This window comes from Agelaius tricolor, unplaced genomic scaffold, assembly GCF_023055355.1.
Source record: "Agelaius tricolor isolate 1412-34295 unplaced genomic scaffold, bAgeTri1.0.p SCAF_11, whole genome shotgun sequence".
Lineage (NCBI taxonomy): Eukaryota > Metazoa > Chordata > Aves > Passeriformes > Icteridae > Agelaius > Agelaius tricolor.
This window is the reverse complement of record NW_027269271.1, coordinates 10,275,796-10,301,588: the sequence shown is the minus strand read 5'-3', so window position 1 is coordinate 10,301,588 and position 25,793 is coordinate 10,275,796. Positions and strand designations below refer to the sequence as shown.

General features: G+C 39.8%; 1 protein-coding gene across 2 annotated transcripts; it reads left to right on the top strand.

The window, feature by feature from the left end:
- The first annotated feature begins 516 nt into the window (after positions 1-516).
- On the top strand, positions 517-25,407 carry EEIG2 (EEIG family member 2). 2 transcript variants are annotated; one of them, XM_071436081.1, is made up of 11 exons: positions 517-1,122; positions 13,151-13,271; positions 13,891-13,920; positions 14,402-14,518; positions 15,670-15,716; positions 19,243-19,349; positions 19,880-19,975; positions 20,515-20,716; positions 20,798-20,925; positions 21,306-21,375; positions 22,912-25,407. In XM_071436081.1, the coding sequence occupies exons 1-11, from the start codon at positions 974-976 to the stop codon at positions 22,952-22,954; spliced, it is 1,110 nt and encodes a 369-aa protein (XP_071292182.1). In that variant the 5' UTR covers positions 517-973; the 3' UTR covers positions 22,955-25,407. The 2 variants fall into 2 exon arrangements, with proteins under 2 accessions (XP_071292182.1, XP_071292183.1); XM_071436082.1 differs by having other exon boundaries at positions 521-1,078.
- Positions 25,408-25,793: the final 386 nt, after the last annotated feature.

Here is a 25,793-nt window from a genome sequence, read left to right as displayed (position 1 = left end):
TTTTTTCTTACCATGTGATTAAGTGCTTGGCTGTGGGAAGACATGCTGTGTGTTCCTTACGCAACGCTGTAAAGAGGAAACTGATCTGCTGATGGAGGCTGCTGGGAGCTTGCTTTAACGTATATGCTTTATGCTCAGATCTCCTGGAATGGTTTTATAAGACAAAGCTGTTCTCTAGAGAGCATATGCTGGTGTTGAACTATACATTAAACAAGAGATCGCGTGTGTGTTGCCGTAATCATCTACGCCAAGGACTGTTCTTAAATGTAAACACAGATGTGTACACTCTCTTTCCCTACAAGACCGTGGGCATCTGTTGCTTGTAGCAGAAGCGGAGCTGGCTGTAAATTACAGGTTGAACAGCTGTACGCGACCCCTACAGGGTTTAAATTATAGCAGAAGGAAACTCAATTCAGAGTTGAAATGTCGACGCCTGAACGATGCTTTGTTACGTTACCGCTGTGTAAATGACGAGCGGTGAGCAGCACAGGAGGTTTCCGCTCCTGGGACGCGGGGGTCCCCGGGAGGCGGGGGAGCTGCCGGGCCGGCCTGCACAAGCCCCGCTCGGCCGGGCCGCGGCCACGTCACTGCTCCGGGCACCGTGCGGGCCGTGGGGAGCGGCACGCCGAGCTCCCGCTATTGAACAGCCTTGCTCAATCGCCTCCCGGCCCGGGCCAACTTCCTCGGGGAACCGCACGCCGACGTTCGAGCCCCTGGCGGCAGCGCTCGCCAATGGCTCCGGCGGCCGCTGGCGGCAGCGGGCGGAGCGCGGGCGGGCGGGTTTGAAAGGGAGGCGCCGGCTGCCATGTAAGCGCTGGCCGGGAGCGCCGCGGCCGGCAGGGGCTGAGCTGGCAGCGGCCGCCGCTCCGGCCCGTCCCGCCTTGCCGCCCTCGCCCCGGGCATGGGAGCGGAGCGGAGCAGGGTGGTCGGAGCGGAGCTGCCGTGGGGGCGGCCCCCGGGAAGCCCCTAGCCCATGGCCTTCATCATGATGAAGAAGAAGAAGTTCAAGTTTCGCGTGGAGCTGGAACTGGACGAGCTTTCCTCCGTGCCGTTCGTCAACGGCATCCTGTTCTGCAAGGTGCGGCTGCTGGACGGGGGCAGCTTCAGCGGGGAGTCCTCCCGGTAGGTGTCTCCGGGACTCGCCAGCCGGGGCTGCCGGGCTGCTCGCCCCACGCCGGCAGCGCCGGGCGGGCCGCGGCCGCCCCCGTCCGACGGGCTACGTTCGAGTCCGCGTCCCCCCGAGAGCAGGGGAAGCACGGCCGCCTCCTTGGCTCCCACGGCGAGCCGGGGCTCGGCCGGTTCGCACCGGCGGGCGGGGGCCCGGGGAAAGGAGGGGCGGCTGCCCTGGGGCTCCTGGCGGCTGCGGCCGTGCTGCCCGCCGCTCCCCTCGCCGAAGGGGAAGCTGCTGTGGCACCGGGCAGCCTGGCCGTCTTCTCGTCCCGCCTGCTTTGCCAGCATCAACGGCGGGAGAACACATGTGGTAGCAGGAACTCCTCGTCTGCGTGGCTGCTCGCTGTCTGGAGTCGTAACGCTGTAAAATAAACATTGAGGCTCCTAAACACGGAGTAACAGAGGAGAGGAATCACTGAGTGATGAGGGTTGTCTCTTGTGCCATAACGCTGGAGCTGCTGAGCGGATGGGTAACAGGAGGGGAGAAATTCTTGTCCCCAAGCCTGTAGTCTGAGCTGTCCCGTGTGGGTTGTGCGACCTTATTGTTTAATTATTGAGCACTGGCTTGCTGAGTTTTGTTCTGTGGGTATTTACATGGAGATCCAAGTTCCTTGGAAAAGTCCTCAGTTTTTCCTGTAAGTGCTCAGATCATGTATTACTGACTTCGTTTATGCTCATTTCTGCAGTGCAAGTGCAAGGCAGACGTCCTTTTTTCCTCTTTATTTTCCTTCAATTGTGCCTCAGCAATGGAGCAGTCATGGGTTGTGACAGTGGCTCCCTGATCCACAGGTAGCAATGGGTAAATAGAGGGGCAGTATATTATTTTTTTCCAAGTACCTGGCAGAGGCAGAACCTTGTCAATAGGAAGGGTGTGTGCTGTGGCTTCAGGTCTGGGGAGGAGGAGATTGCCCTCCCATTACACTTGTTCTTGTTGTATCAGTTATTATTTTATTTTAATATTATTACAGAAAGGATTTACTGGAAAATGTATCATAGAATTATGGGAGAAGACAGCAACAAATCCATGAATATTCAGTTATTGTCTTATTAAAATACTGTTGTTACAGTGCTTTCTAAATTATCTGCTTTTGATTCTATAAATTAAATTAATAAGGGAGAAGGAATAGAAATGGAACTTTGGCCTACAACCTCGTTATTTAACCATTCCATTATACTAGCATGTATAATTGAAGACAAATTTTTCTTCTGTATGGTTGGAAGTTGTTCAACTCATCAGTGCTCTGATCTCATTTCGTGTCTTTCTTCAACGTTTTTCTTGTGAGCGACTTCATAAGTAATAGATGATGATGATAACAATCCTGATTCAGGCACTAATGTGCCATTACTGTCCTACTCCAGCCCTTATTGCCTTGAAGTCATTTCCACAGGCTGACATACATCTTCTGGACAGGATGTCTATTTCCAAGGACTTGTTTTCAGCTGAGCAGATGGTTTTGACACGTTGTGGTGATCTTAGTCTTTTTTGCCTTGCCTATTTATGATGCTAAAATTAAATGCTTGAAAGCCTCCATTCATATCTTTCTGAATGGCTCATTAGAGTAAAATGTGTGTGGTAGGATGCAGTGTGTGAAGAGAAACTGATGTAAAAAATGGTGTTGAAGCTGAAGCTTAGAAATTCTTCCATTTTCTTTTTCTGGGGCTTTTAAGCTTTTTTAAGCTATGGCTTAAAAACTAACAGAAATGGGTATGTCAAGGTCCCTGTGAGTGTAACTCATTCCTGCTGGACTAAGTGTTTGAGTGTGCTGATAGAGAGGTAAAGAATTCTTCTGCAATGATCCTTCAGTGCCAGTTTAGGGAGTGCCTTTGCTCTTGGCTTAAGAATTAACAGATGAATTTTCAGAGTGGTGATTCAGCAAAGGGCTGAATAAATAAGGAGGAAATTAGATTTACACCAGAGCGGTAGTATTTCAAAACTTATCAGTTGCAAACTTTCTCATGGCCATAATCTTCCAGTTGCATGCATTTGTTAGTTTCACTGTGAGCTGACAGTTATATCCCTAGAGTAGTGATCTTTTTAGCTTTATAAAAGATACTCAAAGAATTCTGTTGTTTCAGAAAGTTATAGACAAACTCATTCAAAAAATTTTATAATACAGGGGGAAACTGACTCTTTTCTTAATAGCTTTATTTTTGTTACTCACTGAGGTCTAGTAAACTATAATTATTTAGGGAGAAGTTATGAAGTTCTCAAGTTGGGGCCCATACAGACCAATACCCTGTTGCTTCTTACCTTAGAAAGTAAAAAGAAGTCCAACCAATAATCTATAAACCACCCTAACATTATTAGCATTTTATTTCCAAAGCCTGCTCACGGAGAACAATGTTATAAAAACCCAGGGCAGCAGTTGCCTTGGAATAGGGGCCCATGTGTATGCAGCAAGCTGTCATACAAACAGTTTCAAGTGATTGTCTTGTCAGCCCTCTATGGATCATGCTGTATGAAGGATTAAAGTCCTGATCCTGCAAGCAATGATGAAGTGGTACCTTCATCATCCCTCTGATCACTGAAGTGAGATGGAAAGAAGACTGATAAAAGTTCAAGCTACTGAAAAATAAGTTTTTTTCACTTCTCAGATCTTTGCTGAGAAAGAGCTACCTAAGAAATACATTATGGAGACATGGGCCATGCTACTGAAGACTTGTCACAGTCCAGTTACTTTTCTGGCTCCCACAGATGTGTGCCTGAAGTGTACAGAAATTCTGTGACCAGGTGAAACCAGCATACATAGTACAGTACACAGTGATCTGGCTGGTGTGTAAATAGAAACCACATCACTTTGCAATTTTGTGTTTGCATATACTTTTTTAGAACTCCAATTACAGAACTTATGTTTGAAACATCCCTGTGCACATCTGTGAATTCTTACTGTGGGAAAAGAAAATTCTGGGTTATAACACTAAATGTTTAATTACTGGATAAGAATATCGACTTTTAAAGTAATCTGGTAGTGCCAAATAAAATTTTTATCCAAGGACATTGACCAGCCAAGTGGCAGCGATGTTTAAACTGGTAAAAATGTTTGAGAGTTTCTGCAAGAGCAGGACCTTGGAATTCTGGCAAGAATGAATGTGTTATAAGTTTTGACTCTAAACCAGGGAAAACCTTGAAGGCTATTGTGGAAAGGGAGAGGCTCAGTTTGGCTGTTTCAGCAAACTCACAATCAGCCATACAGTGTAATTCCTGCTCTCTGCTTTTTGAAATTGCTCTCTAGCATGATTTCTGGATCTTTACCATTGTGTTTTAGAATAAAGGATTTTCAGCCAGTGGGCTGTGGATGTATGCTAAGTTATGCTAACAAACCTCAATTTCATTTAGGAAACTTTCCTAGCTTAAGCCTGGTTTCCTGTGTGGCAAGGCATCTTTCTACCTTTCCCGGGGCCAGTGACATTAGATCTTTCTTTGAAATTGGATACATTAATAGAGTACACATGTGCAGATTCCAGGATACTGTGTATCTATATACTGCCATCTATATACTACTATATACTACTGGTCATAAAACAGTGTGCACATAATGGCCAATGCACCATGAAAGGACACAAGATTATTTCAGGGCAGAAATTGCACCTATTAATATTTTGAACAGAAAAAAATATTATTTTAAGGTACAGACTTGACTAAATTCTAAGCATATTTATTTGTGGCCATTCTAAAGTAGATATAAATATAGAGCAAGTATAGGCTTTCTGCAATTGCACTCATTTTAAAAGGCTGAATCAAAAATTAATAAGTCCTTTGAGCGGATAACTGAGGCTCATAGGCTGAGCTGTTGCTCAATCAGCAGTAAATGAACAGATGGAATATGAGGAAATCCAAGAAATTCTGGGAATCAGGATCTGATTTCTTGAGGGTGTACTTTCAGTGTTCTACTCTTATCAGCTGAGGCTACAGGAGCTGTATGCCTGCTAGTTCCATTTTTAGCTTGGTTTCTAGCTGCACCCCACTCAAGAAAAGGACCTGGTTGGTGTGTTCTTCTGACTGGAGCCTTCAGCTTGTCATATTCCCCTTCCTTTCAGATCTGATTTCTGACAATTTAGACTGCTGATGTTTCTATCTTCTTTCTTTTACACAACAACATTCTAAAATAAGAAGCTGATTATGATTGCTATATGTGACAGAGATTCAAGGTGGCCAACAGCTATAAGCTTTTCATCAAATAATTTTATTTTCCAATGGATTTCAGAAATGTGGTGGTTTTTTATGTACCCTCTTGAGTCCTGAGGAGAAGCCTTGGGAGATCATGCATGAATATATTCCTATTCCTAACAGGTACAGGCTAGAGTCTGTAATTGTTTGCTGTAGAAATTGACTTCTTATCTGCCAGATAAGTACTTCTTACTTCTACTGATGCATGGCCACTTCCTTCTCAACTGTCTAAAACCACATCTGGTTTTTTTGTGACACCAGCAAGTAGGTTTTCTGCCTCACTGGATTCTTCAAGTTGTCTCTTTACCCTTCTTTTTCTGATTGCTGCTATTGCATTTGAAAGAGAGAAGCCCTCCTGATAGTAACACAGCTTAACTAACTCTGTTTTTAAATTACAGTACTTGTTAGAAAAACATACCTGTCACATGGAATCAGTGTCCCTATCACTCTAATCTTCCTGCATGATGTATGAATCCTGCTGACAGTCTTCAGAATTGGATAATGCTACTTCTAATAGCTTTTTCGGCTGTAACTGGATTTGCAGCTGGAGAAATTGAAACAAAATAAGTTTTCAGGTACTGTGAGGAATATTGGCAGTGGGATAAAAGTCCTACCTTGCAGTTTTGTAGTTGCTTTTTTCAGATTCTCAAATGTCCACCTAATGTTTCCTCAGCTGTGAAGAGATAGTTGGTTAAGCAGCTTTCAGACACTGTCCTCTGTAGGGAGGAAAAGGGGAGATGGAGAACTTCTCTACACAAAGTACAACTTTTCAACATGTAGTTTCTTTGTACTTCTCCTTTCATTAATAGTTACAGTAAAATGTGTTTAGTGAACTGATGTAAAAAAAATTATTGAAAAAAACCAAAGAATCAGAGGAGTAAAGAAGATAATATTAGTTTTGAAGGGGTTTATCTTTGGGATAGAGGAAAAAAAAATATTTGTACAGTCTGGTCTTTGCATGGGGTGTAACTGGTTATTGTGGACATAAAAAGGGCTCAGTCCTGGGAGACTTCCCTAACTGTAAGAACTGATAAGAGATGTATCTACAGCTAACTTGTCACAGAATATGTTTGAGAAGAGATATATGATAGACATCTGTTGAAGAGGGAGAGACAGTGGGAAAAGCTTTCATGCTTAAGGTGCCTGCCTTACACAGAACTGGCACTTGGATTTAAAAGAGCTGGTGTTGCTTTGTTGGCTTTTTTCCCCTGACATCAGCACAGTACATGAAGTACAGTATTTTTCTGCTACAAATTTGCCACTTGCAAGTACCATAGCACCTGATTGCCTTCATATTTTAAGGACTATTTCTGTTCACAGAATAATTTAGGGTGAAGGATAATACCAGAGATCACACAGGCCAGCTGCCTGCTGAAAGCAAGACTAATTTCAGTTGGATCAGGAAGCTCAGAGCTGTGTCCTGTCAGCTCTAGAAAATCTGCAATAATGGAGATGCCAGTCCTTGCAGACAACCTGCCCTGCTGTTCACTTGTACTGTGAACATTTTCCCCTTTTTTTACCGGAACTTACCTTGGTTTTGCCTCTTTTCCTTTCTCTGTTCCTCACTAAGTAATGTCTGGCTCCACCTTCTAACTTAGTAGAGATGGCTGTAGATGGCAATTAGATCTTCCTTCACCTCATCATCAGATTGTAAAAATCCCATGTTTCCAAATTCTCCTGCATCAGAGAAGAATTCATCCCTGACTCCAGACCCTCATCTCACACCCTTGGACTTGCTTCAGTTCATCAGCCTTCTGCCAAGAAGGCCCTAAAACCAAGCACACTGCTGCAGATACAGTCTCAAATGTTCAATTTCCTCTGACTTGCTGACTACAGTCTTCTAATGCAGTTTACCCTTCACAGTGCTAATTCCCCTCTAGGTCTCTGCATTTGCCTGTAACCAGCAGTTTTTCATCCACAATCAATTTATACATATTTTATAAGAAGTTGTTGACATGAAATGCTGCTAGTTAAAAATGTAACCTGTTTTATTATGACTAAAAACATGTGGAATAGAAAATGATTACTCTGTTCAAATTTTGCATGTACTAAGAGCAAATTAAGTGGGGAGCTGTGCACTGTAAACAAGTGGAGCTCTTCCTGCAGAGCCAGCTGTTTGCTTAGTCCTGAAATTTGTGAACCATTGAAGCTCTGTGTGTAAATGACTTGTTTTGTTCAGTTTTGTAGCAATGCTGAGGGAAAAAATTATTTTGTTGGAGAAAATGCATCATCTTATATGCCTCAGGCATGGGGGAAACAGAATATTAAAGGAAAAGTAAACTAAATTTGTTCCTGAATGGAGATATATATTTAAGCTTTGCATAAGCTTATTGCTACAGCATATATTTCTTCAAGTGATGTACTTCAAGTGATGTACTTTTCTATATGAAGCCTAAATTTAGCATTTTGGTTATTGGATAACAATTTAAAATGTAGCTTAGTACTGCTCCAGGACCCTGTTGCAGGGGTACCTATATATTTCCCTCAACTATGACACTGCATAAATTTTACATAAAAGTAGATTTTGGGTAGGAGGAGTGCAAGAAGTTATTCAACTCTTGCCAAACCCCTCTGTGTTTAATGTATAGTATAAATGAGAACTCTATATCAAACAATACCTTCCTAATACTAAAGATAGCCTAGGAAAGGTTGAATCTTCCAGTACCTGAAGCCACTGATGGTGTGGCTACACTGTTAGATTGTAGGTTAATGCCTTAATTCCTGTCTGCAAGGTGACACTGGCCTTTGTTCGGTGTTCCAGCTTTCTGCAGAAGATGTTAGATATATTAAAAAGTTTATATATAAAATATCTATATGAATGGGTATTGCTCCCATTTTAGAAGACTATTTTCTACACTAAAAGTAACTCCAGGCTATTAAATACTGTACTTTTATCAGAAGGACAGAGCTACCTGTATTAACTTGATTCAGAGGGGGATCGATCAAAGGAAGCTTTAGGTGACAGAAGTCCATTTGCACACCCACAAATGAGTGCAGTCAGCAAAGGCAGGGGAGAGTGGAGAGCCTAAAATAATACTGAGCTCCAGCTATTCCCAGTCCTGTCACAGGAACCATCAGCCCATCAAAGCCCATCTACACAAGCCCAGGGACACACAGGCAGGTGAGGAACTGAAATTATGGGCTTGGACAAGGGAACACCCTCTCTGGGCCCCTCCCAGGGCTGTCCCAGGAGACTCTTAGCCCCATTGTCCAGGCAGGAAACCCATCATGTTCAACTAAAACTAAAGCATGTTTTGGGCTGAGGGGGTTGCTCCCTATGAGACACATCATGGGATACAAGGGAAGAGGCTTATCATGGGACAATTTAGGGAGGAACTAAAGGTGGAGGAAGGGATGAGTTTGAGGAGGAACAAGTGTAGGGAGAAATAGGGAGTTAAGGGGATAAAGGGCCAGTTGGATGTAAATAGTTTGCTGGTTGGTACGTTTGTCTAATCTGTTTCTAATTAGTAATGTCTGCTGTATCTTCCTGTTGAAGAACATTGTGACCCTTTCCTGGGGAAGGGCTCTCTGTTCAGGGTGCATTGTGGGGCAGGGAATGTCTGAGTGCCAGCAACTGGAGTCAAGAGTGTCACAGGGCTGCCAGCAGCAGGAGAGGCCAGAGTGAGCACGCTCATGCCATGGGAGTGGGACTGTGGCCCTGTGTGCCCGTTGTGCCAGCAGCTGCCCAGGGAGTGTGGCCAGAGCACTTGGGTGCCAGCAGCTGGAGAGCCCAGATGGGTCACAGCAACCACTGGGGTGGGACAGCAATCGAAGATCCCTGTGCCTGCGGTGCCTGCACCTGGAGCAGAGGCACTGGGGGCTGGAGCTGGACTGTGAGCAGGTGGGATAGCCTGGAGCCATGCACAGGTCTCTGTCTATGGATGTGTCCAGCAGAGCTCTGGAGCAGGCTGGCTGTGAGTGCCCCGGGCCGGCTGTGTGTGCTGGGAGCGGTGCTCCCCGGGAACACCTCCTCAGCCTCGCTGCTGCTCGCCTCTGGCCAGTGCAGCTGCAGCAGCCTCACTTCCCTCAGGCCATCTTATCACCAGGAGAGATCTTCTTCTAAAATTAACAAACAAAACTTAGGTGACTCTCTCATCAAATTACAGGCTTTAAAAGATAATATTATTGTCATTTACCTCATGTAGTGAAAAGCTGGTTTTTCACAGTATTTACAGCAAGTAGATAACTCATGTTCTGTTCACGTGCTGTAAGATGCATTAGCAAACACCACTTTCTTTGACATAAAGAAGTGTACTGACCCAGCTGAATCCAAAAGTAGTTCTGGAAGTATTTTCATGTGAACATAGACTGAATGGCATCTTAAAACAATGATCCCAATTTATTGTTTCTGTGGTGACCAATAAATCTAAAATAATTGCACTACAAACACAAGCAGTTTAACATAATCATCCCCACATGGCTAAAGATCCTAATAGGCTGTTAAATAAATCAAATTTTCTGATTAATTAAAACACAGTCCTTTGGTAAATGTCCACAAGGAGTTTTGGCTTCTTTATTTCAGAGCCTCTCATGCTAAAGCTTTTCCATTTAGCAAGAAGGGATTTTCCCCAGGACACTGAAGGTCTCTAAAAGTGACTTACTTTTGCCTGTGACTTATTTTTGTAGCTATTTGCTGGAACTAGCCATTATTCATAGTTTTTATCCATGTGGAAATGAACAATCTGATGAACATAAACACCTTAAAAAATAGTCCATCACTTGTAACGCTTTGGGATGAGGAGGTGACTGGAGTAGGATTTGTTGTCTATTATTTGAGTTTTATACTTTTCTTCTCTGTTATGTATCAGAAAAAAATCCAATACTTTTATTCAATATTTTAAGAGGCAATATTGTTCAGTATACAAAACACCTACAAATAAGGACCTAACTACAGCTTAAATCTTGCATTTGAAATTGAGTCAATGAGAAATTGTTCCTCTAAAGGAAAAACAGTGATGGTAACACACTATAGTTTGGAGTCATTTTATCCTACAGTGTCTGTTTATTGAATTTATTCTTGGTTACGTATTACTGACAGCATTTATTCAATTACACCAAAGCACTACAGCCTACTATGTATTCCAGTGCATCTTGGTAACTAAGATACATTTTGATTAAGAAAACAACTGGTTTTGCTTTGCATGTGGTGAAGTGACGGGGAGGTTCGTAGGAAACTGACTCAGAACGGAAAGCTCTCCCCAGCGTGCTGCAGCACAGCAATAGCTGCCAGAAGTTATCTGGGTTCATTTCCATAGCAGCCAATCAATACAGCTGTTTATTTTCTAAAGGTCTGGCACTTAACTAAGACTCTTATAAACTTAGATGTTACTGTTGAAGTTAAATGTTCTGATTATTAGACCTTTTTTCAGCACAATGGGAATAGCTAGATGGTATTCCTCTTTACAAAAAAAATTCCTGAATTTAAATACATAAATTTTTTCTTTTATATAGTGGAATTAGAAGAACTGTTTAGTGGGAACAGGGGCAGTAGGTTGGGTTTGGGTGGGGGTTTCTTTGTTTAGTTTTTTGTTTGGTTTGGTTTTTTTAAATTGTGTACAAATTTTTCAAATATCTTTTGATTTATATGCCAGTGAAAGAATCTAATGATACTTTTTTTCTGACATCCTTATGAGAAGGAAACAGGATTCCTGGTTTTGATTTTATTTTTAGAAAAATTAGACCATCAGTATCCATAACTGAATCCTTTTTACTGCCACTTCTGCTTCTTGTTTGCAAATCCTGACCTGTGATACGAATGGACTGAGTCTAATAAAAGCAGAGTGGTTTTGTGCTATCTTCCTTACTTGAACCATTATACCCATATAGTAGTATTGGCATATTGAAATAAATTCAAAATCCTTAAAGGTTTTAAGGATACTTACATTTTTCAAGAAGATGTTACTTACATTTCTCTTGCATTTACAAGCAAAAATATGTTTAATGTTCACTGCATTATCTTTTGCTACAATATGAGTGACGTCCAGAACCCCATAAATGTGGAATGTGCAGCTGCTTTGACTTTGCTGTAGAGACAGAAGGCTGTTCTGAGAAGCAGAAACAACTTGAACCGTTATACTGAGTAGTACAAAGATTTTGGCACATCGCTCTGACTTCATGAGTTTACAAAAACACTTTTTCAGTGGAAAAAAGTATCATTACTACTAATTGGAAATGTTACAGAAGCAAAAACACTCCAAGAACTTAGTGAAATGATGAGTAGCAGCAAAAGTGATGCTATTATTGGTAGAGCCAGTGGTGTCCTGGGTGACAAGGAAAGGGTGGGAAGGATGATGGTGATGACTGCTGTCCTACTTCTGCGACAAACAGATGTAATGAGAAACGAGTGAACTCTTTCAATTTAGTGGCAGTGTTTCATATGTGTCACAAATGGTAGCAGTTGTTATCCCTTTTAAGGGTGAATTTTACATAATGTCTTCTTGTCTGAGCCTGTTTCAATAGAGATGTGACTATTTGTAATTTGCCTTTTTTGAATTCTGGTTCTTATGTATATTTAAATAACTCACATGACAGCAGGATGGGATTCATTTTTTCCCACAATACAGGAAAGTTTGCAATGTAAAACATCCCAGATAAAGAGTAGATCATGGTGTTTACAGAGCATGTTCCTTCCAGGTCACATGCTTGAATGTGACTCAGTGTTGTATCATCAGAATCTGTTAGTCTGTTGTGGTCATTCCACTGACTCATTTTAGGCTGGCTGATTTATTCCCACCTTAGGAAGTCACAGTGCCTGTGAGCCCTGGAACTGGCAGTCTCACCAGCACAGCAAAGAGAGCTTTTGTGAGCACCCTGCAATTCTTAATTTTTCTATACACATGATGAACTCTGGCTCCAGCTTCTGCAGAACCATAGGATTCTATCTGCTAAAGACATCAAACTGCTTCTTCAATAATAACCTGCTGTCAGAAGTTAGTATAAAACATAGGAATTTATGTATTAGGAAAATGGAAGAGGAAAAAGGAGACATGTTTATATGTGAAGACCGTAGTTCAGTGGTTAGACTGACAGAAGAAATTATCAGGGATTTTTTTAAGATACAGGGGTTTTCTAGTTGTCCTCCCTGTACCTTTTCATTTTGGAGTCTGTTCTTGGTCAGAATTACCCAAACAGAATGTGTTCTGTCTGAGCCTTATAAAATTACATTCCTAAATGAAAGCATCCTTCATCCTGCCTTTTTCTCACTGCATCACACTGTCAGATTGTTATCCTCCTGTGAGAAACAGATCCCTTCAGATGTGTCAGCTTATTTTGCTCTCAAATGGCAAGCTCACAGTATGTAGCTGCAATTCTCATTTGCCCCAAGTGCATTACTTTGTCTCTGGTTATTGCACATCATCTCCTTTCTACTCTTCCAGGCCTCAAATTCATGTAGTTTTGCTTGTATGACACTCCTTTTCTCTGAACTGAAAAACTACTTATCAAAGATGCTGTCTACAGCACAATGCAAAGCTCAGCAGCTTGGGACACTGCCTAAGAGCTGATGTTCAGGAAGACTTCACTCTCCTGAGGCAAACTGCAGAAATTACACTCTTATTCATTTGAAAAAACACATGGCTGTTGAACTCTTCTGGAGGTCTAATACTGAGTTCAAGGTTTGAAACAGTTATTAGTCATGCTACACTGTTAAGTGCAGAATGGGGGATTACTGTTATTATTCACACCTTGGACCAGAATTTGCATGAAGTGGCCACTCTACAAGGAGTGGAACCAGTGTTTGTTCTTGAGCTGATTGCAGTGTGTGGTTCTGAGTGTATGTGCAACTAACAGTGAGCATCTGCTCTCTGCTTGCAGGGAGGTAGTACAGGCAAACTGTGTCCGCTGGAAGAAGAAGTTCTTCTTTATGTGTAAGATCAGTGCCAGTGCCACCACAGGGATTCTGGATACCTGCACTTGCAGGGTGTCTGTACGGAAGGTAAGCAGCTCTCTTCCCCCCGCCCCCTCCTCTTTCCTTGCTCATTCTTCCTTGGTTTTGTTTTCATTTTTGAATGTCTGATAAACTTCATAAAGCAAATTTTAGCTGCAATCACACCAGGTATTCCTTTAGTCAAAATTTTGTAGTAATCTTATTACTTCCTTTACTTTGACTAACTTATGGGGGTTTTATGTTTTTATTGAAGAAAACCCTTTTTCCAGCAGGGCAGCAAAGGAATTTCCCCTCAGTGTTTATAAAGTTAACTCTTGATAGATATTTCCAGCGAGCAGCAGTAAGCTTAGAAGCCTTGAACTGTGCTAAGTACCAGAATTTTGCATGCAGTATGTCCTATCTTTGGGGCCAGACCTTGTAAGAGCCCAGTGCCAGCTGGCATTGGGCATTTGCTATTCCTCTCTCCAAGACAACAGTGTCTTGCTGGCCTGCTCCAAAGGCATTATGAATATTAAGGTCTAAATGACAACAGCATAGTCTAGCAAATGTGTGGGGAGATATTTCAAAATTAATACCTGCATTTCTAAAAAAAAACCAAAGAAAAATCCTGAGTCAGTATATTTAATGGCTTAATGGTATGTCTTTTTTCCTTTTTTTTTTCTTCTAGGAATTAAAAGGAGGAAAGGCATATGCAAAGGTAAATTGAGATGTAGCTAATTTTGCCTACAGATAAGCTTTTCTTTCTTGCCATTTTATGCCCTTTTACAGTAATTCCAGAATAGGGCTTAATACCTATGACTTCATAATGTACATTATAGTGACACAGTGCTGTTGGAACTTCCAATCAGTGTGTTTAATAAGTCTGTAACAATGTTATACCACCAAAACTTTTTTTCTTTCAGGTTGGTATGCGGAAAGGGTTAGTAAAAGTAAACATTTACATTAAATGATAAAGAAAACTCTCCTTTTTTTCTCTTGGCACTTTAAATTTTTAACTGAAAATATAACTATGCTGAATTTTTTCTGGGTTTGTTTTCTGCTTTTTGCCTCAGTCCATTCCCTTAAACGGGCATTCTAATATTTGAATGAAACTGCTATTGAGTGGTACTTAATGTGTAATTAGCAAGTACCTTCATTTAGCCAAATGCTTACTACTAATTGTCATTTTCTCTTAACAGCTGGGATTTGCAGATCTAAATCTAGCAGAATTTGCTGGATCGGGAAATACCACTCGTCGCTGTTTACTGGAAGGTTATGATACCAAAAATACAAGACAAGACAACTCCATTCTCAAAGTAATTTCTTTCCTTTATCATACTTAAAGTAACAAAGTGCAGAGAACAAGTGCTATTATTAAGCACTTAATGAAATTTAAAACTTATTTGCTGAACCTCTTTCTGGAAGGAAAGCTATTTGAAGTAAAACCAAAAGTGCTGTTTAGAGACAATCATTAAAATCCATGCAGTCAAAAATACAATTTGCCCTATCTTGAAATAGAGCTGGACAGCTGTAAAAGAAAAGCTTTTAAAAGGTGTTCCTAGTCCAAGGGGAGCTGAAAAATGAACAAGTTAATGTATGGTATCTTCAAGATTGGGCAACCTTCTGTGCATCTTTGTGAGGTTGAATCTATTAATTGGCTTATATATGTACAAACCACCTTCAATACCTGGGATGACTCCTGGGATTTTCCTGTTTTCTATTTGACAGTAATCACTCTAACAGTTGGGGAGAATTCTTGCAAGACACCCACTCTGATATCCTCTTCCCTTAGTCCAGGGAGTTAAGAAAACTGAATAAGCTCCATAAACCTAAAAATAATTACATTGAGATTGTTTCAAGTAATTTTAATTTTTTTTTTCCTACTGGGACACCGGGATAAATTTTCCACATAATTCAGTATATGGTCTGTGCATGGGCTTTCTGATCTGACAGTCCCAGACTGTCCAGAACACTTGTAATGGATGGCTTTGGCCTGCCTAGCAAGCCTTCAATGCACTGTGTCTATGGCTTATTTACCCTGTGTGCTTTTGCTGTCTCTGATGTTAGCACAACCCCTACTGAGACCCAGCAGTTTGCTGAACACCCTCAGCAAAGAACACACTTCAGCACCCACTGCTCTAAACAATGTTCTGTTTGATCATTCAGGTTTTAGGTTTCTTGGCTCTGTTTTTCCCTTGAAGCCATCTTAATCATTAATAATTCTGAGATTCTCCTTGATATATGTTTCTTTTTCAGAATCTTGTATGTGTAACTATGTTACTTTAAGTGGTATTTTGTGTTGTTTGTATGCCTAAGAAAAATTATGTTGTTTTATGCACGTGTGATTATAGCATTTTATTTTCATTAAATATAACATTTGTGGCAAATATAACTCATTTACATGACCACATATGTGTCACAAACTATTTTTTTTTCTTATGATGGATTTTCTTTCCTTAATGTGTAGGTTTTGATCAATATGCAGCTGATGTCTGGAGACCCATGCTTTAAAACGTAAGTTTGTAAAAAATCTCTGTTGGATGTTCTGATCATGCATTCCATGTTGAGAATTACGCTTCGAATTTGTGGTTTTACATCTCTCCAATCTGGCAACAGTATTTAAAAAAAAAGCCACAAAAAATGGAATGGTAGCTGAATAATGACTAACATGGTAAAATTGCTAGTAGAAGTGTCACAGTTCCTGCTGTTAGGTACTTAGTATCAAGTACAGAATACTCACCGGTACATCTGTAATGTTAAAAAAAAACACTTCAGGGAAACTGTTCCTGAAGCAACGTTATAGAAATAAATACACTTGGTACAGGGTGATCTGACTAATACTTGTGTCTGGAAAATGTGCTGCTATGCCTTTTATTCACAAGTCTCAGATGACTTTGAAATATTCATTTGCAGAAAAACCCCCAACAAACTGAAGTGTGATGTGACTTAGTACAAGAGAAAGCACTTACAGATATTTATTTAGCAAAGATATTCTGCAGCTTGGTAAAAGATGCAATAGGTAACATCTGAGGGGCAGGTAGCTAGGAAAATTCACTGCTATACATTGAGGAACTTTTGGCCTCATTGTCCTTACTCTGTAGTTAAGAAGTATAATATTTGTGCTGTGGTTTTGTACCAGTCTGGCTTAGGTGATTTTCCACTGTACTCTTCAATGTCCCCTTACAACACTATATGTCCTTTTTCTTCTCTTCTCTTCTACTAACCTTTAATGAGAAGAATAGAACACTGAACAACTGCAGAATCTCATCTTGTGCTTACTGAATAAATAGCAAGAGGGTATTATCTGAATTTGTCTGATTGGCAAAACTTTTCTGTATCCCGAGTTACTGAGCACCCCTTTACTTCAGAACAACTTTAGATTTACTTTAGAGTCACCCCTACTAACAAATACATCACTGGAACTGATAAACAATTCCTCAAAAGCAACTAATCATTAGTCTTGGATACTAACAAAGCAGTGTATTTGGTTTTTACTGCCTAGTACTGAAGGAGTTGAAATTAATACCTAAACAGCTTTCTGAGTTCCTGGGAAAAAAATCTCTTACTGAAATTATTCAGACTTGGCATTTTCTTCCAAACTGGTGATATAACCATTTCCTGGAACATAAACTTTCAACACAAACAGAACAAACAATTTATCTAATCCAGATGTCCTTTGTAGAAGGAAAAATAAACCTTAAAACAGTTTCATAATCTGGCATCAAACTACATATTTTATGAAGAAGCCTAGAAGGCTTGGTGTTTGATCTGGGATGACATCCCTGAAACCATTCAGTTCTTGCTTTCAAAATTATGTTATTGTGGTGGTTTGACAGGAAATATGTTTTCTGGGATGCTGTGGTTAGGCCAATGGATGCTCAGATTTTAATATTGGCACCTAATGTGGCCATTGGGACATTGGATCTGCCTCTGAGAACATGGGGTTAAAAGCAGGGCTCTCCCCTGGGAGGCTCCCTTGGGTTCCGGTCAGGGAAAGGTTCAGAGCTGCCCTGGGCGGGGCAGGGGCAGCCATGGGGCCGGGTGAGGTAGGCCGGGCCCTGGACAGAAGGGAGGGGAAGGCCCCTGCAGGATGGAAGGGTGGAGGAGCACTGAGAGGCATCGGGCAGCCACCCCCATCCCTCCCAGGAGAGACAGAGAGAGAGCCTGTGCCTGTGCTTGTGCCACCTTGAAATTTAATAGTGGCCGGCCGAGAAGGGGAAGGGGGGGTGCGAGAAGGTGCCTGGCAGGGCAGCCTAACCCTTTTCTTGGATGATGGAAACCTTACAAATGCTAATCCTCCTGGAGCGGAATGAGAAGAGAGATATAGATGAGATAAGAGGAAATGGGCCACAAGAGAAATAGAGAAGAACTCAGGTGGAAGAGATGATGGAGTAGCTTATGCTGGACTCCTTTTGTGTAGTCATGGACAGAGCTACGTTTCCTTGTGATACAGGGACTGCATTCTAGGGGGAGGCAATGCCTCAGGACCAAGAGGGTTCAGTGTGGGTACCCCTCGGCCCCAGGGAGTGAAATATATGGGGGGGACATATGTCCCAAAGTTGAGACTGTGCCTTTTTGGAGTGGGACAAAGCATCCTTAAAAGTCAACCCTAGAAGCAGCTCTGGTCCATGTTCAGTGGTGAGAGTGCTGGACATGAAAGGAAGAGGTCACCATTGGCACAAGAAGGACTCCTCCTCTTGATGAACTGAGGATTGAGTGTTCTGAAGGGTGGTGCTGGCCCGAGAGTCAATGATTTGGGGGATGTATTGTATTGGGAATTTGCTGGGGAGGAGGAGGAGATGTATTTGTGAAGTTTTCATTTTCCTTGTGTGTTTCTTTTTTTTCCCCTTTCCCTTGTAGTTTAGTTAATAATTTTTTTTTTCCCTAAGTGGGAGCTGTCTTTGCTTATTCCTGGTCACATCTCACAGCAGAAAGCAGGGACAGAGTATTCTCATGGAGGCACTGGCATCGTGCCAGTGTCTAACCATGACAGTTATTCTGTTAAGTCACACAGGCACTGTATTTCTAGAAGTGCTTTTTTCTTTCTCTCTTTACTTTCAAACATAACCTTACTCTACATGAACACAGTGACTAATTTATTGACTATATCAAATCTAAAAATGTCAAAAAGTACCCATTTATATGCAGACCAGCAGTCTGTTCTCAACGCAGAAAATAACAAAGCATTAAAAAATCCTGTCGGTAATATCTTGAAATGTATTTTGGTTGTATTTCCTTGCAAGAGATTCCTTGTACTTTGTCATTTTCTAATTAGTTTCTTCTGCACTAGCAAAACACAAACAAAGAGGTTTATTAATTTAAATAAGATCTCTCCTTGGGTCTTGGTATTAACTCAAACAAGCACTTGAGCTTTATTATGAGCTTTTAATATTGAAGTATAATTTAAACTATGTCATATATGATGCTTTTTTATTTTGTAGAAGGTAAAATTTAGAGTGCAATACATGGAGATAGTGCCATAGGCCCTTTTATTAGGAGTTGGGAGGGTTATCAGCCCAGAATAATTTCCTGCTCTATGACAGCAATGAGACAAAGCCAGGATTGTGTCACAGCACAGAAGCCACCTTGGCCAACTGTTGTGCACATTCAGGTTTGTTTTTTTTTAAACTTAACACCTTCTCATGTATTCCTTCAAGTACTGAATTACATATATTCTTAGTGTGTAAACTGTCCTGTGATTCATACACTTAAAAAATAAGAAACAACTCCAAATTAAAGACAAATACTCCACCAATCATCAGAAAAGGAAAAGCCTTTCCCAGGATCCCTAGAAGCCTGAGGGCTGAGCAGATTAATTCTCTAAAATGTCCTTAAGCTCAATAGTAAAAACTTCCTTTTTTTTTTTTCATTTTCCTTAATGGATGACTAGGCAGCACGTTTCCAGAAAAGAACTCTAGGTCTGTTAACTTGATGCACAGTATGAATGATGCCAACATATTTCAAAGGAAAACTATGTGCTGATCATTTTGGAGGGATTACAGCAGAAGTACAGCAAATCTTAACCACCTTTTTCTTCCAGGCCTCCTTCTACAGCAACATCTATAGCAATTGCTGGAGAATCAGAGTCTTTGCATGAAGACAGGAAAGGTGGAGAAAACTTAAAAGTAGCACATCTGGGTATAGCAGGTACAGAATAATGCTCTTAATTTTTCAATGCTTTATAACCGGTCTCATAGTTTCAAGATGCTCAAAATACTTCAAATCTGAAAGGGATGCTGACAGTTGGCCTGCAAAGGAACCTTCTTACATGGTTTGTGAGTTTCTGCTTCAAACACAGCTGAAGTTTTTAAGCAGGTTAGCTTTTCAGACAGAAAACATCTGGCCCAATGTTCTGTATTATACTGGAGAAAGAATGATCATCTCTTTAATATTGACACCAGACAAGTCTGCAACTACATTTCATACAAATCTATCTACCCCAATGGTACTCTCTGTTTTGCTCAGATGCATATTATGATCTTTATTTTTTAAAGAATGTATATTCATTAACAGCCATGGTATTTTTGCAGCACTTGAATGTCTAAAGGGTTTGTAGAAAATCAGTGTCAAATCTCTAATCCCTCTGGGAAATGTAACTTTTGAATCTAATCAAGATTACTGTCAAACTAGCAATAAAGTTGGCTCTAGGAACACTGTGTGACTTGCCCATGTTGCAGATGTCTCATCAAAGAGTGCCTCAGTCCCAGATGAACTTGGAGCATGTGGACATTCCAGAACATCAAGCTATGCAAGTCAGCAATCAAAACTGTCAGGTAGCTGTTCACAATTTTGTTATGAGTTGTTGGGGATTATTTTTCTTTCACAGGCTTAGACAGTGGAAAATAAGTTTATGTTTTAAAACGGGTTTGCATTGAAAGCTTTTTCCTAGAAGTTTCAGGTGTGGCAATGGTAACATGCTTTCCCTCTTAAAATGTACTGGATTCACTAGATTATCTCTTCAGATGCAAGACAGCTTTTTGCCTTTGTTCCCTCCAATTAACATATCTGAATGAGATTTTTACCTCTTCCATGAGTAAAAAAATGGAGACTTAGCTCTTAAAGCTGAAGGAGATGATATTTGTCATTCTAATTGTTCTGATATAAACAGGAATTACTTAGAAGAAAAAGAAAATGGCAGGTGCTAGAATACAAAATCTGAAATCAGTTTCTAGTTGATGTATGCACATACATTCATAGGGCTTTTGAAAGTCCCATTATATGAAGACAAAACAAAAAATCTGCTTTCAGGATGGACCTGGCCTGTCAAAAACATACCTTAGATCTACCCATCTCTCCTGCATTTTCCCAACAGGATACAGCACATGTCACTCTAGATCATCCAGTCTGTCTGAACTCTGCCACAGGAGAAACACCTCAGTGGGGAGTACCTCAGTGGGAAGTACCTCAACAGGAACTGGAAGTATTCTAGAGCCATGTGAAGAGACTGAGCCAAAAGTAGCTGAAGCTGATACTGATACATCTACTGAAGATGCACCACCAGAAAAACAATGCAGGTACACTTAATCTGGAAGCCTTATCTAGCACAAGTAATTACTTTATCATGTCTAAGAGCCTAAATATATTTATTTTTGCAGGCATCCTGTAAAGCAAGACTCTGTGGAGTCACAGCTGAAGAGGGTTGATGCTACCAGAGTTGATGCTGATGATATAGTTGAAAAAATACTCCAGAGTCAAGACTTCAGTTTAGACTCAAGTGCAGAAGGTATCGAGATAAATAAGGAAGCTTACAGAAAATTTATGTACATTACAGGCCTTAGGAAAACTCACTCTCTTCACAGTCCCTGTTGTTTGTATTCATAAGGACTGTGCTACATTTTCTACTCTATCTTACCTACCAAAAATTGAAAACACTCTTATGTGACTCAGGGAGCTTTCCCAGATGATTACTTTAAGCCTAAAAGAGCAGGTGCAAATCTATGACAAAGGTACTTCCCCCAGCCTACACCATAAAGTTGGTTCTTCATTACCTAACATATTTGCATCTGCAAGTGTCAGCTGCAAAACAGGTAGATTTAAAATTACTTGGATTTATCTAGGACAGCATTAAAGAAAGCTAACATATTTTAATCATTTGCCTTTTAGAAGAAGGTTTAAGATTATTTGTGGGCCCTGGTGGAAGCACTTCTTTTGGAAGCCACCATCTACCTAACAGGTATGTAGCCTGAACAACTAATCCATAGGCAATACTAAATAAAAATGCATCTTATACAGCAACTACTCTGTATCTACATTCTTGACCTTTGTATCTTTCTATTCTGTATCATTTAAAAGCACCAAAAGAGCCGGATTGTCAGTTTTTAAATAGGACACACAGATTAGTTCCAAAACAGAACTGATGTGTTAGCCATAAGAATTGTAACTTTCAGTTTCCGAAGAGTCTCAGTTCCAAGGTTTTCAGATACAAGCAACATTTCAGTATGGACACAGGAAACAGACACCAGTTTCAAGTGGGAGCTCTACAGCCTTATTATGTTACTCTGGAATGGGAAGAAAGTTTTAAGTGTTTTACATATCTGCCTTTACAGTATCAAACTGTTTCATCTTCCTGATAACAAGCCTCATTTTCTTCAGTTCAATTTTCCCCACAAATCCTGTTTCCTGTTACATTACTTGTTTCAATGGCTTGTTCATCATTCAAGTATTTGCAGCCCTAAACTCTTTTGATAATCTGTTTCAGGTTATCTTATCATTTAGAACCAGAGACCTTTTTTTCTTCTCTAAACCTTTTTCAATCCTGATATATGACTTGACCTGAATGTGTTAATCTTCAGATGAGAAACCATGAAAACCAGGCAAGAATATGTTTAATACTGTGTTTCTGCAGACCAATATAACTCAACATCTATAACTGAAGAAATCAGAATAGCCTCAGTATTTCAGCAATAACTATGGACTTAGATATAAAGGCAGTTGATAATATCTTCAAAGTCATGAAATAAGTGCATTTTATATGTGCATGTAATACTAATGGTTAAATTAATTGGCTCATCTGCAAACTGGACACACCAATACCTATCTAGGACCACATGAAAGGGTACAGAAAACACTCCTGTAGCACACAGAGATCTGTCCTACTGCAGCTGCCAGAACAGTCCAGGCACAATACTGTACCAAGGCAGAGCTTGCCCTATGAATTTTTTACATAGTACTGCAATTTACTGTGGAAAACCACCCACTATGGGCTGTCATGTGGGAGGTGAGAGAGTTTTGTTTACAATTCAGAGGGAACAAAAGACTGAAGATGTTTTTCTTGTATCTTAATGTAAGATGACAATCACTTCTGAGTTTTTTAGACACACTGACTTGTTTATACATAAAATGTATATAAAGACTATTAGCTGCATATGATACAGCTGTGGGGATGGGTACCCTAAACGTGATGTTTAAGAAATTTTAGTGAAGTTCAACAGTAACTTCTTGTTCATAACATTAATCTTTGTTCATTTTGACTGTAGTACAACAAAATCTCTTTAGTGTATTAAAGAGTAGGTGACTCTATGGCATGGTAATAATGACAAATGTTTTCTACCCTTCACATTTGGCTGGTTTGGTATTTGCTGTTTGTTTGGTTTTGTTGGGTTTTTTTGGGAGGAATGAGTTGTTTAATCAATACACTTGCTGATATGTGATACTTGCTATTTAGCTTCCATTTAAATTAACACTGAACTAACTTTTTTCAAACTTTCAGAGTAGGATCTGGAGCATACGAGCAGGTGGTGATAAAACGCTAAACTGGAATGTCAAATGTGGAAAACTTGGAGCTCTGGTTTTGATACTTCTGGTATTGTTTGCTCTGCTGCAAGAGCTGAGAAAGACAAAATGAACTCAAGATGATCTTTTTCTGAAAAGCAGTGGAATGCCTCTTGCTCATAGAGCACCATCTTCTGTGGTATGAAGGCAATGTTTAGCTATGTGTACCTTGTGAGAGCACCTGGACTGTTTCTGTAAGCTCTGTCTGATGTTGGTGGAATTATTTAATTTCTGTGAAACATCTGTGGAAGCATGTCCCATTTCAATTTAAGAGATCACTTGCAGTGATGGACTTTGTTTGTAACACTGTTTTTAAAGAAACTTAGAAAGCTGGTCTTACAAGAACCTGAAAAAAGTAATTTACTGAATTTGATCCTACATGCCATTTTAGTTTTACAGAAGCTAATTACTCCTATCAAGTCAGTTTTTATCAGGTCAAAGTTATGGCCTACAAAAAACAGGCCAGCCATGTTTTAACATAACCAAAACCTTCTCTTAAGACAACTGAGCACAATTTCATTGTCAGGTTCAACAGAAGAGGTGAATGTCACATACAGTTAGAACAAACCCCCAAAACTAAATAGATCTAAACCAGTCACTTATCAGTTGTGTTTACTGTAAATTAAGAAGGCAACAGGTTTAAATGCATCAAATGTGATTTTTTTTTGTGTTCAAGTGATGAAAAAGGTGGGATTCCACTCCAAAACACTAAGGCACAATAGCATTTTATTAGGAAAGCTGCTTTGATTGTTAAATCTGGAGTTCAGCAGCTGCTCCCACAGAAACTCACTTTGATAATGCATGAACATTGAGATCCAATGGGATGGTACTGTTTACAAACCTAGTCAGTAGTTTACTACCACTTAATGTTTTTAATAGCAGTTTAATCCTTCACAGTCAGTGCTTTGCTTGTGTTTTGAATGTGCCTTGCGGGATTGGGGTGTACAGGGAGGCTAAAGCATTTACTAAGGAATTTAAGCTTTAAAACTAGGTAAACATCTATATCTACTATTATTGATAGAACTTGTTACAAGAAGCACTTTATTGTAGACATACTCTGCACACTGAAAAAGTCTTAGTGTGCAACAGCTTTGTTGAACACTTCTTTTGCTATCTGTCCACTGTTACATTAGGTCCATGTACTGTATTGAAATTTGCACAAGTAGTGATTTGCCTGACAGGCAAGAAAGAGCTCTTTAAATTTTCATTTGGAATATGAAAGAATCCATTTTGAAAGGGATGTGTTGGGTAACAAATAGGTGTAATTAATTGTAAACTGCAAATAACTTTTTTTTTTTTTTTTTTAATTTAGTGGTACTGTTTATCAGTTAAGGCCTGGAATAAGTAAAAATAGTGTCGTCACTTTTGAAAGCTCAGAATGCTTCAGGTTTTGCTCAGAGTGATGTTTGACACCTTTTTGTTGATGTAAAAGTAGTCCATATTTAAAAGGTTAAATTAGCAAAAGCAGACTTTGTTTTCCAGAAATCCATAGTAGAATTATTGAATTTTTATTTCTGTTTTTAATGAAATTTCAGCTTTCAAAGCCAGAATGCTGTTATTGAAAATGATGAATATGAGCTATTTCTCAGTTTTGGTACTTCCATACTTTTATTTCTACTGTTAATTATAATATCTTTAGAGTGTCTAATTAGAAAAAAGAATTAATACAAAGATTCTATTTCAGCTGCTCTTAATAGAAGTGTGGTATTATCAGTTTCTGTTCTACACAGGAATTTTTAAACAGAAGCTACTCAACTGCTGGTATACAACTCTCTCTCAGAACATTATAGTCTCCTTTCCTGTTATATAACTAATTCATACCAAAAAATCCATTGCAAGCAAAAGATGCCAGAAATTTGAATACATTCTTTGTTTTCAGTACTCTTTGACACTGCTATACTTCTTGACAAGTCCATTAAAACTAGTTGTAGTTAAATGGTAGTTTACTTACATTTACTAGGAAAACTACATGTACTTTGAGAAAAACAGACTTTTAAAAAACACTGTACAGCTGCTTATGTAATTCTCAAGGGAATTTCCATAGCATTTTATGTTAAACAACACAGCTGATGGTCATGGATAAGATAATTTGTTTACTAGAAACAGTATTTTCTTGCCTGAGCAGATCTTTTAAGTAATAAGGAAATTGACATAGAAATTCAGCTTTTCATAAAACTGTATCTCAGTAATTTATTCTTCAGACTTGACTTACAACTCTTCATGAAGTGATAATCTAATTATGCATCATGTAAGTGGAACATAATCTTCACATTTAGGTGCTGTATTTTCTTTTTTGTAAACTATGTTATATGAATACTGGAGATTTCCATGTTGTAAACTGTTTGGGATGTACTGGTGGATTATATGTTTTTTTAACTGTATTTGAATACAAATCTCTCAGACATTCAATAAACTCATGTCTTCAGCTTGCAATCTATTCCTAAAGAATTGTCTCTTTTTCTTTAATGCAAAAAATTACAAACTTAACTGGAAGTTTGAGTCTATTTCAGTTTTTCTTCCAGTTAAGGATTTCTTTTTAAAATGCTTTGCTTTTTTCTGTGTTATCACAAAGTGACATCTATATTATCAGGAAAATGTGTCATTTAGATCCCATTCTTTTTCTAATCTAGAAGGAAAAATTTTAAAATCAGAACACTGTTCTGTTCAACTATTCTGACCATAACCAAACAATAGATACCCACATGATTTCCCTTATATTCAGGATACTGCACTCTTTTCTTGATGTTGGTGTTGGAGAGGTTTTTTGGTTGTGTTGTGGGGTTTTGTTCTTGTTAAATTTTTCCCATCTACTCTACTTGG